The sequence below is a fragment of the Ictalurus punctatus genome, chromosome 12 (assembly GCF_001660625.3).
Source record: "Ictalurus punctatus breed USDA103 chromosome 12, Coco_2.0, whole genome shotgun sequence".
Classification (NCBI taxonomy): Eukaryota; Metazoa; Chordata; class Actinopteri; order Siluriformes; family Ictaluridae; genus Ictalurus; species Ictalurus punctatus.
The window spans coordinates 20,035,661-20,049,374 of NC_030427.2; the positions used below are offsets into that span (position 1 = coordinate 20,035,661).

The 13,714-nt window shown below is 38.3% G+C and overlaps 1 protein-coding gene across 6 annotated transcripts in view; it reads right to left on the reverse strand.

The window, feature by feature from the left end:
• Nucleotides 1-6,372: 6,372 nt before the first annotated feature.
• The window catches only part of epb41a (erythrocyte membrane protein band 4.1a), a 37,634-nt gene continuing 30,292 nt past the window's right edge, over nucleotides 6,373-13,714 (reverse strand). For all 6 annotated transcript variants that reach the window (XM_053684114.1, XM_053684116.1, XM_053684115.1 and 3 more), the window contains 5 exons: nucleotides 10,507-10,635; nucleotides 10,229-10,315; nucleotides 10,033-10,113; nucleotides 9,674-9,797; nucleotides 6,373-8,904 (listed from right to left, as the gene is read on the reverse strand). In XM_053684114.1, the coding sequence (XP_053540089.1) occupies nucleotides 9,699-9,797; nucleotides 10,033-10,113; nucleotides 10,229-10,315; nucleotides 10,507-10,635 (396 nt within the window). In that variant the 3' untranslated portion in view covers nucleotides 6,373-8,904; nucleotides 9,674-9,698. The remainder of the gene's footprint in view (nucleotides 8,905-9,673; nucleotides 9,798-10,032; nucleotides 10,114-10,228; nucleotides 10,316-10,506; nucleotides 10,636-13,714) is intronic.

The following is a 13,714-nucleotide window of genomic DNA, read 5'->3' on the forward strand; positions in this document are numbered from 1 at the left end:
GTTAAGAGTCCATAGCCCGATGTACATACTGTTACAGTGAATTTATTTGCATTCAGCTACATTAATTTTAATTTGGCTACATTTAATAAATGTTTATTGATGTATAACAGTTTGTCACAACATTTGCTTTAAAGTTGAACTTAAAGAAATCTAAAGTGGAAGATGAGGCAGGGGTAGAAGAAGAAATTCCTCCACTGTAATTACCCTCAGTAGTGTACTTCTCTGAGGCCAACTTGTCCTCTCTTATTAGACTTTATAGTTTCCTCCAGGCATGTAAGCTGCCTCTTATGATCTTTTTTTCATTAAATTGGTCATTTACAAGATGGCTTTAGCAGTTCTTACAGCTTGTAAAGCTGACTTGCTAATGCCTTCAGACTGAAGGAGGGAGCCTGGAGGAAGATCCAGATCTGTGCTTTTGTGAATGAAGACTCCATTTGACATATTTCTATTTAACGATATGCTAGATATTATTTAGGAATATCAGGGAGTTTTTGACAGTTGTACTGGACTTTTGTTCCTAGTATAGAAGTTACACATTACCATTAAATTTCTTTTGGATTATAGACAAACCTGAAGCTTTTTTTTATGTGGATGCGAGTTTTGAACAATGTGTCATGTAGCTCAGAGCACTGGGTGTAAGGATGTTCACATGTTTTTCTCACAGTGTGTGTGCATCTATGAGCAGGAGAGTTGTGGCCTAAAGCTGGTTGTAATTTGTTTTTACTGCTGCCGGTCTCTGAGGCACAGTTTTATTCCCCTGTATTTAGCAGTCAATAGGATCCAGGTGTAGACATAAGACACAGCAACAAGCTGAAATGCTGCACAGCAGGGGTTTACTTTAACTCAGCCTCCCTACTTCTGCAACAATATAGAAATCTGCATTTTAGGTTCATGAGGGTTAAACAGCAGAGACACAGAAAGGTTTCTTTCTGTATTGAGTGTCTGAGATTGCTGAAGCGCCATGTGAAATCATAGTTCACTCCGGTCCTTGAAAAACCAGTGAGCAGAATATTAGTAAGCAGAATAAATAACAACTTGCAATGGAAAAATTTTCCCTGAACATTTTCAGGAAAGATGAAGAGAACGTACTCCAGGAATCAAGTGAGCATTAAAGGAGAAACTTAAGTAAGACTTTGCTTATGAATGGCGGTGGATCCTGAGCCTATTCGAAGACCACACCCTGAACATGACACTAGTCCATCTCAGGGTACCATGCACACCATATACACTTTCACACACTGATTCACAGCTAGGAGTAATTTAGAGTAGCCAGTCCACCCATCAGCAGGCTTTTGTGAGGTTTGGAGGAGAACCTAGAGGAAACCCACATGGACACAGGTCAAACCTTGCCCTTTAAGTGGGCACTCGTATTCCACCAATCCCAGGAAAGTATTTACTTCTGAGTAAGAACTGAGAAGAAATCTCTCTGTGCTGGCCTGAACATTGCAAAGCTGAGAAAAAATTAAGCTGACCATCAATATCCAATTAACTCGGACAGGTTAGCATCTTCACATCGCTAATTAGGTCTTGCACTAGCCCTTAGGCATTCTAGCCAAGGCAATGTTTGAGTGTGTGCATGTATTTTGGAGGGAACATTGAAGAAATAGAATGTACAGTATTTGTTTGGATTTTTAATTTCATATCAGTTAGGTTATCGACTAATTCACCTAAATCAGAGCTATCTCTAATGGATGGATCTGGATGGCTTCAGAAGCAGAAGTGGGGGTGTTGATTGTTCTTTGGTAATAAAATGCTGTAAGCTGCAAGCAGACGTAGAAGATGCCCTTGCAGTCACGTCTCATTATATATATATATATATATATATATATATATATATATATATATATATATATATATATATATATATATATATATATATATAAACCCATCCCTGTTCAATTTAATGAATCTTGTATAGCTTTACAGGGAGCCAGAGAATGTTTTCAGATTAGTCAATATAAGTCGAGATTTCCTCCTCAGAAGGCACCATCTAATTACCAATTAGTGCTCTCTGAATTGAGTGCAGTATTATTTATATGCTGTATAGTTTCATTTATGATGGTCTGAAATGATTTTGAATTCATTTATATAATTGAGGGAGTCTCAAAATGCTGAATCACCTGACAATCAGTGCTTAAAGGCAAATTCAAACTTAATGGTTCCATTTTAACAAGAGTTTCAGTCCACACGGGCTTACATGTAAAAGGTACACATCCTGCTGCACTTCTACTACCACTGTGATTTCCTTCAGAACTAGTGGAGTCTTCCCGTGTGCTTGTTTCATTGGAGATTAAAAGTACTAAAGTCACCTCCTTGTGACTGTGACCCGACATACTGTAGGTAGTCTCTATAAGTTCACTGCTACATCATCTTTATCTCTTTTCTATTCTCATCCTATTGAAAATGGATTTCAAAGATACTATCAGATGAGTGTGTAATACTAGTGCTAGATTTGTTGTTATTCTTACTTTGTTTGATTGCATTGGAACAGATGTGGCATATTATTTTATTCTATGAGCATAAATAATGTCTTACTCTATGTAAATTACAGAACGTTTATTGAACTCTTTCTGCTTTGTACTATGTTAGGTCAGGCTGTTTACTTTGTCAAGCCCTGAAAAAAATAGGTGATTTGCCATGACCAGTGCCTAAATTGTTTGGTACTTGTTTGGGGGCATCTTCGTCAGACACTATGGAACTGAAAAATGAAGTTATAAAAAAATAAAAGAATTTAAAATCCTTGGGGACATAAAAGCAAACCACATGGTGCCCAATTTCAGTAGAGAACAAATGTTCACCTACTTGCATGTTTTTGGACCATGGGAGGGAACCTGAGAACCCAGAGGAAACCCACATGAAAACTAAATTGGTGAAAACTATTCGTGGTAGATGTGTAAAATACAGTAAAACATGGTAGAAATATTGTGAGTTTGTGTTCAAACATATAAATGGAAAATTACAGTCCTCCTGGCACAGCCCGTATCATTTAAGTTATACCTTTTACTGTTCTTGTTACATAAATTCTGTTGCTGATTGTTAGTTAAAATCCCTCATGAGTCTGTAATGCATATCCTGACATGAGCTTGGCAATACTTTGGTAAACCTGTCAGTCAGCACCATTCGCCGCTGCATCCACAGATGCAAGTTAAGGCTTTACTATGCAAAGCGGAAGCCATACATCAACACTGTCTAGAAGCATCGCCGACTTCTCTGGGCTCGGTCTCATCTGAGATGGACAGTAGCACAGTGGAATCATGTTTTGTGGTCCGACGAGTCAACATTTAAAATAGTTTTTGGACAAAACAGCTGTCGTGTTCTCTGGGCCAAAGAGGAAAAGGACCATCCAAGTTGTTATCAGCGTCAGGTCCAAAAGCCAGCGTCTGTCATGGTATGGGGGTGTGCAGGTGCCAATGGTATGGGTAACTTGCACATCTGTGAGGACACCATTAATGCAGAAAGATATGTAAAATAAGGCAACGAAGGCCCTGTACAGTGGTGCACCTGAAGAAATGCATAATGGATGAATGGGGAAAATTCCACTTGCTAAACGTAACCAACTGGTGTCTTCAGTCCCAAACACTTAATAAGTGTTATTAAAAGAAAAGGTGATGTTACACAGTGGTAAACAATTTTTTGGAGTGTGTTGCAGTCATCAGATTGAAATGAGTGTATATTTTCAAAAATAAATTCAATTCACAAAGTAAAACATCAAATAATGTGTCAATAATGTGAATGTAATGATTGAATTTTCGAATTACTCTTTTGGGTGTTTTTTTTTTTTTTTTTTTTGCATTTTCCATACTGTCCCAACTTTTGGGGTTGTATGTTCCCATTAACAGGTTGAATTCCAATGTTCTATCTTAATGTGATACAGATGTGTGTGTTTTTTTTTTCAGGACTGTGTGGACCAAATGTCTGATGTTTTCAAATTAGACCCAAATCACTTTCAGATGTGGTCTTAGATCAGATATCTGATAATTGAACATGTGACATGAATGAGAATGCTTGGATTGGAATTCACGTGGATTTTCCCACAAAAGCACTTTTGAGCGACAGCAGTGACTATAGTTAGTGGGAGGATGTGGAAATTGATTTACTTGATACTTCGGCAATCAATTCAATCAAAACTTGAAGGAAAATACTGAATCCTGTAAGTGTTCATAACAACTGCCCCAAGAAATCGATGTGCACATGTGGGGCATTTTGGGAAACAGATGCGTTCACATCAAAGACAGATATGGATCACTTGCAGTTATGATTGTGACCTGTCGGGATGGACACATCTGATCTGAGCAAAAAATCTGAATTGTGCAAAGAAACCTGAGATGTGAATGTAGCCTAATTATGCTTCTGCAGTTAAAGCTGCATCTGCATGGCCTAAAGTAGTACAGCAAGCACAAAAGATTTTTTTAGCTGATTTGGCACTGGATATTGGTGTTAACTACAAACTGTGGTTTGGATAAATGACAGGCTTTTTTATTACATCATTGACTATTATCATATTTGAGAGTACATCATCAGGGGAGTCCAATCTTATCCAGAAAGGGCCGGTGTGGATGCAGGTTTTCGTTCCAATCCAGCAGTAGCCACACCTGATTCCACCTGTTTAATCATCTGAGCTTGGCTTGGCTCAGTAACCATGAAGTTCACTACAGATTGTCTACTACTTTTATTTAAAAATATGTAAATCATTCTACACAACATCACAGATCAATCAAAACACATTACAAAATGTTCAGGATTCTAACTGCAAAGCAATCATCGGAAACAACAGTAATAAAGGTCCTACGTTTACAAGGCAAAAAAAAAAGATATTCCAATAAACCTTAATGCAGACTGTATGTCATGGAGAGGACATGAAGTATGTCTGTGTATCTTCAATAAAACACACCCATAAAGAAATAAAAGGGTCTATGGTCTGAAGAAATATATCTGACTGTAATAATGGCTGTTCTGTAGCCAAACAGAAACCAATCAATAACAGACATCTGTGATGCTTTAGAGTACTTTAATGAGTCTCATTCTTTCAGCTGTGTTGCTTCATTACCAGCATTGAATATTATGTATATACATCCAGGCTCTCTACGTCTATCAAGGAGGCCGTCAATAAGCCACACCGCCAAACCTTTAAGAGATGTCTACTCTTTCATTTGCAGTACAGCCGTAGATACATATGGGGTACGATCTAAATCAGTGAAATGAGACCGAAAGAGAGGGAATGAAATCCAACATTTGATGCATTGTTGAAACTGAGACATAAAATGGGACTGAAGTAGAGTTTTATTCAGTGCATGAGCTAAATAAGGAGGAATAGATATATTAAAATTCCGTCAGAAAGGAAGGAGTGTCACAATGAAAAGACACAACACTGAAAAGGACATAACACTTAAGCGTCTTTACAAAATCCTATATAAAAGTAAATTGGTTTAAACTGGGCTGGAGTTAAATGTTGGAGATTCATTTTAAGGGACAGCAACCCACACCACAAAAATAAATCATGTCTTTAACATCAGCATAATGAGTAGCCAATCTGAGTAAATAAATTATAACGGTAAAGATGGTAAACGTTTTATACACAAGTAACTAGAAGCACCATTTATTTACTTTAATCAGTAATGTTACTCTGTTCTCGACAACAGGCTCTAATTCTTCTAATCGCTTAGAGCGTTAGGGAGTGGTTTGAGGCTTCATTTATTTATTTATGTGCTATTTCTGTATAGAACTATAATGTCTATGAACACAAACCATCAGGGGCAGTCGGTATCACCTTAGTGTGCATGTGCGTATGCTAGGAGTTGTACAGACCAGTTGACTAGCACATTGAGGACGTGATGTCGGAACAAACAGTGAGCCAAATGGTAAAGAATGCAGGTTTTGTAGTCTTTGTTTGTCTGAAAGTATTTCAGACTAGATGAAGCCAATTCTACGGTCAATGCACAAGACGATGCTTTTCAAAAAGTGTTTTTGTCTTTTGCTTGAACGTATTACGCAAGAGCACTTTCAGAGCCATGGGGTGCTCTTCACGATCCGATCCTACTCAGCTTTTTTAGAGCAAGTTCAGCGATACGTCAGCACCGAGAGTCCAGAGTCCGATCCGAACTTGTTTTGTGATGCACTTAGTGAACATGGTGGATACTGCTGTAGACATCGCATCCTCCATCAATCATTAAGCTACTAGGAGCTTCCATGATTTAACGAATCAACAGATTCAGCTGAACCACCAGCTCATTCACGAGTGTATTTTCAGAACTGTGCATCCTTAATAGTCTGATATTATGCACAGGTTTTGCATATTTATTGCACCAATTAATTCACTTTCATCCTTAACAATATAGCCAAAAAAGCACTGAATCTCGAAATTCAATTTGTTAATTGAAATACAATTTGACACATTCTTTAATGCACAAGTAAAAATACACTATTTGGCCAGAAGTATGTGCACCCCTGACCATCACACCCATATGTGATTATTATAATAAGCTCCACACTTTCTTCTGGGAAGACTTTCCTCTAGATTTTGGGGCGTTACTGTGGGGATTTGTGTTCATTCAGCTACAGGAGCATTAGTGAGGTTGAGGTCAGGCGCTGATGTTGGGATGTCGAGGAGGCTCCAGTTCCAGTTCATCCCAATGGGGTTCAGTGTGGTTGAGGTCAGGACTCTGTGCAGGACACTCGAGTTCTTCTAACTTCTTCCAACCTTAACACACCATGTCTTCATGGAGCTCGCTTTGTACACTTTGTGTCATGCTGGAACAGGTTTGGGAATCTTAGGTCCTGTGAAGGGAAACTATAATGCTACAGCGTACAGACACAGTCTATACAATTGTGTGCTTCAGACTTTATGGTAACCGTTTGGAGAGGAAACACATGGGTGTGGCGGTCAGGTGTCCACATACTTTTGGCCACTTTTGGCAGTTTTTTGCTTAAACTATGGAAAAAACAGTCTAGCACTCAAATCCTTTTTTTTAGTTACTGGTTGATTAGTAAAAATTAGTAGTCATGCAAGCCCTAGTGCAACAATGCTGAGACTTCCCAACAGAGACACAAAGACTGTTATAATACAGCCATCATTCCCTGGAATCTTCTTCCACGTTCTGAATGATAACTCTGAACTGGAGTGCCTGTCCTTGGAAGGCAAACCTCAAATGCACCTTTTGTTGCTTAAGTTCTGTTGGCCATGGGAATGTGAAAAGATGTCCTGTGGATGTACATCATGAATAACATTTGAAAGCCCTGTCAAATCAAGAAGTGGACAAAACCACTGTCTTTATTCTGAATAAGACAGAGCACTGAGTAGACCCACTTGCCCTGGACAATAGGGTCTACTTTTGTGATTGCTCCTCTGTCCAAAAGGGAATGAACATCTTGGGTTAGAGGGGTCTGTTGCGGTCTGACACTGTCAGGGCCATGAGACCTGACAAAGTCTACGGACTACAGTGAAACTGGAGATTCTTCTCCTGCAAAAAGGCCATCAGGACCACTGATCTAATGCAGTTGCTGCAGTGGCAATACTTTCAGCTGTAAAGCATCCCATCAACAGCCCCTGCCCTTAATGGGCAGAATCTGTGTGACTCTTTAGTGGTGTGGGGAACTGTTTAGGGGTTTAGATTTTGCGGGGTTGCTTTGTACAAGGCCAACAACATGCACTGTGTCAACGATACCTGTGTTTGTACATGAACCAAATTACTGGAGAGCCACCTGAACTCCGAGCCCAGATGCCCCACTGTTATGAGCGGGGCATCAACCAGCTCTCAAACAGAGGGACAAAACATCTGTAAATTGAAGTGCTTTCTCCAGTACAAGAAATAAAATAGCAAACAAATTGCCCATATTTTCCACACATAAAGCAATATCATATGAGCTCACTAGAAATTCATAATTGCTTCCGCACTCTGTGTTCATGCAGCGTCTACACGCAGGTCTAAGGGACCTGTATCGCTGAACATAGTCACAAGCTGTTAATCAGATAGCTCTATAGACGTTGTGGTCCAAAGTCGACAAGACATGAAGATATTGAAAGATGACTGTACGATGATGATAATTATAGCAAACACTACATCATACCTCACTGTTGGAAGGTCTCAGTGTGTCTGTGCACATGCACAAGAATCTAACCAGGTGATGTTCACTGCACTTGCTGGTCAGGAGGGATAAAATACAACCTAGACTACATAAAACCTGCATGTAAAAGAGCAGGCAATCTAAAATGGTGAGTTCACACACAACTTAACAACTGAAAATACACCGAAAACTAGAATACAGATTCACCGTTTGTCTGCACCCTTCAGCCCTTCGTATAATAATAAACAACAACTCCATTTGCGACAAAAGAATTCAAGTGAAGAAAAATCTAAAAGAGAAGACATCATAATGCTAATAGTTATTAAGAGGAAGAAGAAGGCGATGAACTTGTTCACAATAATTAATATTCTTTAAAAGAAGACAAAGAAACAAAATATATTTCCGATGCTGTTGCTCCTTTGTCCCGTGTGAAGAACCCAAAACTCCACAGTATAATTGTTTTTTTAAAAGTTTAAAAAAAGTCTTAAAAACCTACTGTTTATCAAACCCACTAAAATCTACATTTAAAATTTCATTACAAGTCATGTCTTTCTTTGCTTTGCTAGAACAATCTGACATGAACAATAACAGTTACAATATGGACATCGAGAGAGAGAGAGAGAGAGAGAGAGAGAGAGAGAGAGAGAGAGAGAGAGAGAGAGAGAGAGAGAGAGAGAGAGGTGCTACAGAAAAATTATGCTATAGGTGATGAATCTACTGGAACATCCAGGAAACGTGTGATCAGTAGTGTTCATCCTGCCATCCTGACAGAGGGAGAGGCCGCAGAAGCAGTCTGGAGCTTCGGCATGCAGTCTGGTGAGTATGTGAATCAGGGATGGATTTCTATGGGAAAGATGGATATCTCAGAGGTTACTAGGTCCGTCTGGTAGTTAACATGCTGAGAGAAAGACTCAAGAAAAAGAAAAAAAAAACTCAAAATACTCAGACACGTAATGTACCAGAGCAAAAATGCGACACATATGGTGATGTAGGATGAAAGTCTAGACACAAAACTTGCTACAACACCAGGAATGGAGGGTACCGAATGATAAAATCCTTTGCACAGCCTGAGACTAAAGCATTAAAGTAAACAACACATGTTTGATTAAGAGTAGAAGTCATCCAGAGCCATGTCTTTGCACGCACAGCAGGGCCAGCCTCTGCGATCAGCCTGAGAGAGTTAAGTGTATACAAACCACCATGGCAGGGCACTAAACCATGCCAGACACACCGCACCTCACACACACACAGTTCCTCAATTACACACACATGGCTCTACTACCACCAAATCCTTCTTTTTTTCCCTCTCTTTCTCCTAGAACACATTACCTGCCTTAACAAGGACCAGGCAGCTTTAAACTTCAGTAACGATCACAGATGCAAGGGGTGTCGTTTCAATCATGACAGGACCGTGGCACAGTGTGAGGGCGTCAGGATGCAGAGGCGTTTATAGACATTTCTTCACTCTTAATTTGGATTTTCAAGCACATTGTGTACAAGGATGAACTGGCTGATTCGAACTGAACACTGTATTATTGTATCAAAGTTATACAATCGATCATCAGGCATCATTCAATTAAATCAGTGATGAAGGAACATCAACTGTTCTCACCTGTATGTGTTTTAGGGGGTAGATTTTACTCTGGGGTGATCTCGGTTTCCTGATGCACTACTACTTTAGTAACAGACATGTCTGGGTGCTGTTCCTTTGCTTCCTTTATTGCCTGAGCCAAAGCCTGCAGACCAGGTCAAAAATGACAGAAAAAACCCCATCAATTAATATTTTTAATGAGTACCAAAAATATCATCAATAAATAATACATTTCCATGAGCTATTTATCATTGTGTCACTGCTTGGATTCACATTATTAGTAATTTGTGGTAACCTGTGCGACACAATACAAGAGCATAAGATAAATCATCAAAAGAACATAAAACCAGTCAAATATTTCAGAACGTAGAACACTATACCTTATCGTGGTCAATTTCAGAGTCGCCAGTGATCACAATCCTCTTTTCGATTCGGGTTTCTGAGATTCCTCCTTTCACCCTCTGAGAAAATGGAGCGGTCAGATTGAGAAAAATATACACCAAAGCTCATGTCCTATAAAAATGGCTGAGGAACGAAAACACTCATTCCTTAAAGACAGCATCAGAAGCCCCTCACCTTTGTGATCTGCGTCGTGGTTGTGGTGCTCAAAGTGTCTGAGGTTATGGTTTGTGCATTGAGCAGCATCCCTACGTTCTCATCAGGCTAAAAGAAACACAGATACGAGAAGAAGTATTATTCCCAAACATGCGAAACCAGACATAGTGAACAACTACTCCTATAGAAAACAAAACCTAACAATGCACAGCCATTCATCCAGAAACTGGAAAGTGAATGCAAAGCAGGTGGAAAAAAAAAAAAAAAAAAGTAAGAATATGTCACAATCTTTCCCTTACTTGAGCAGATGCATATGTAATGGTCTTAGTCTCAGTATGCACTATCGGACCCTCCTTGGTGGCAGTTTCACTGCTCGGGGAGTTGGTCACATCAGAAACGGTGATTGTGTGAGTCTTCACTACAGGAGTCTGTACAAAAAGTCCACAAAGTGAAGAATGGCTTTAAGTATCAGATCATATTACATTTACATCTACACAGATGCACCATGACTAGAGCTGGGTATCGCTTGAGAAATGTTGATACTGATAACCAAAACTATACACAAATTATTGCAACCACAGCTGATCAGATAGTCCAGAGGTTCCCAAGCCTGATCCTGGAGTACCACACCACACCAACTGCACTGCAGAAAACGCCATCTTAGCCAGTGGAAATACCTTCAATCTAATCAAATTCATCTAATGTTTCCTATCATAAGATCACAATAAACCAAATACAAGATTATGAAACCTATTTGTAAGCCATTTGTGCTCGTTTCAAGCTTGAAATAGTCTCGTTCTATTGGCAGATCATTTTCGGTCCGTACAGGATTTCAGAGGAGCTTGCAATTTGTCAACATTTCTGCGGATTTGGGCCGGAACATGTCAATTGACGTCATCACAACGCGCATTCAGCCAAATCCCTCTTCGATTCACGTGTGTCGATTCATTTCATGCAATTGCAGTTTCACCAATTCAAGTAGTTGTCTGCCAAAAAAAAAGAAAGAAAAAAAAAAAGCACAAAACTCCAAGTTGCACTGCAAATTTTGAAAAGCAAGATATATCGGCCGATAAAGGCAATTTTTCATGCTATATATACACATCACAGAAAAATATATATGTAGAGTAGTGTATTTCATATCCAGTTAATGTTAATATATAAAAAAGTTTATATTATATATTACCTGTTTGATGATGATGATGATGATGAAGTAGAAATGCTTTTGCTTGTGGTGAGTGAATGTGAGACTAACAGGAGTTTGTCTAGAATTCAGTCAATGTTAATATGAATTAATAACATTCAATAAGTTAACAAATCTTACTTTAATCTTCAGAATTTAGTTCATGTGTTGATGTTAATTAGAGTAATGTGTTTTCTGTTTATGAGATCAGTTACTGTGAAACAACTTCCTGAAATGGAGAGAATAAATTTTTTATCTGCATTTCTTTCAGAATTGTGGAATTAATTATTAATTTAAAAGAAGGCATAAAAGGCAGAACTATCGGCATCGGTCGATATCACTCTGAAAAATCGGTATCGGTTGAGAAAATTAGTATCCGTGCATCTCTAGCTTTTTTGCAGCAACAATCACAAAAAAAACCCTCCCTCTGAAATCCTGTACGGACCGAAATTTTGCTCATTTTAAGCATTTATTTCTAGAAAGAAGCAAACTGATCTGCCAACAGAATAAAACAACAAGCTTGAACTGTGTAATAATGTCCAGAAATAGGTTTAATAATTTTATGTTTGGTTTATTGCTGTGTTATATCAGGAAATACTAGATCGATGTGACTATATTCAAGATATTTTCACTTGGTAAGTGGTCATTTGTTTGCAGTGTGAAGAACTAACTAACTAACTAACTAACTAACTAACTAACTAAATAAATAAATAAATAAAAAATAAATAAATAAATAAAGCATCCCGCGAGAGGCAGTTCTGCGGGTGTGAACCACACATGAAACCACAGATTAAGCTGGCCTTCAAACGTGCGTTACATCATACTCTTTATATAAATCTCTAATTTTGGGAGAAATTCTTAGGTTTACTGTAGCATTGCACTACTGTGTACCTAAACGCAATTGCTTTAACATTAAATGTTCCATTCTGGTGACTATAGCAAACCGTAAAAACATCCCATGCTTTAATAGAACAGCAGTAAAACACGTATATTATACTAAACAAACGTTGCACGAGGCGGGTTATTGAGGTTGAAGGATGGAAAATGCTGACATCAAGCCAGCATGGAACAAATCCTCAAACACAGCAAGTAGCGTTTAAAAAACAACAACACAGCTTTAGGTCTTTAGTGCACACTCTTTTGGAAGTAAAGGAAGTAAACAACTGAAAGCAGAACCACATTTCGCAGTCTCTTTGCAGCCATTATCAGCAGCGTATAAACCCAGAGGGAAAAAGAACTTAAGAGGCCACATTTAAGCTGCATACCGCCACCTACTGTACAGCTGACATAAGTGTCTACTAAAGTGTGCACTTTTCATTCGCTTTTTAACCACACTGTAAAAACGGATAAGTTCATTTCACTCAAAAAATTTGAGGAAACTAATTACCTCAACATTTTTAAGTTAATAAATCAATTTCTTTAAGCCAAATACACTTAAATATAACAAAAACTTTGTAATTTAAAATGAATTTAAGTTAAATTTTTGTTATATTAAGTGTATTTGTTTAAAGAAATTGATTCATCTAAACTAATTACCTCAAAATTTGAGTTAAATGAACTTATCCGGTTTTACAGTGCAGCGAGAGAGTCTTGGAAATGACACTTATAAGCACATTCAAACCAAACTCACAATTCAGCATTTTTCAGCCAAAAAACTGATCGGTGCATGAACAGCATAAATTAACTCCAATTCTCATGGTTACACAAGGCTAGATCATGAAAATAAGATTAGCTAAATGTGGCACATATCAGGTGTTAACCCATATCCCTGTTTTCCCCTCCATTAATTCAATTAAATTTTATTTGTATAGCACTTTTAGCAATGGTTATTGTCTCAAAGCAGCTTTACAGAAACATATAAACACAGGATACATATTTTAAGTGTGTGGATTAATCCCTATTGAGTGAGCTGGTGGTGAGGAAAAATTCCCTAAAATGATATGAGGAAGAAACCTTGAGAGGAAGCAGACTCAGAAGGGAACCCATCCTCATCTGGGTAACAGATAGTGTGAAAGTAAAAGAAAGTTCATTATGGTATTTACATGAAATACATGAACTAGTCCACTGTTCAATAAAGGAGACCATTAACAGCATATACACAACCAAATCTGACTGTACTCCCTATGACATTGCAGTACTTTGATAATGTTCATTTCTAACACGTGCTATATATTTTGATGTGTATAGTTCTTTTAATGATTTACACCGAGTCTCAACTTACACCTCATAACATACATGGAGATGGGGCAACCGGTTGCCTAAATCTCAACTACCACTCGTGCAGTCAGCGACTGAAAGAAAGAGCTTTCTTCAGAAACTAGTCAGTC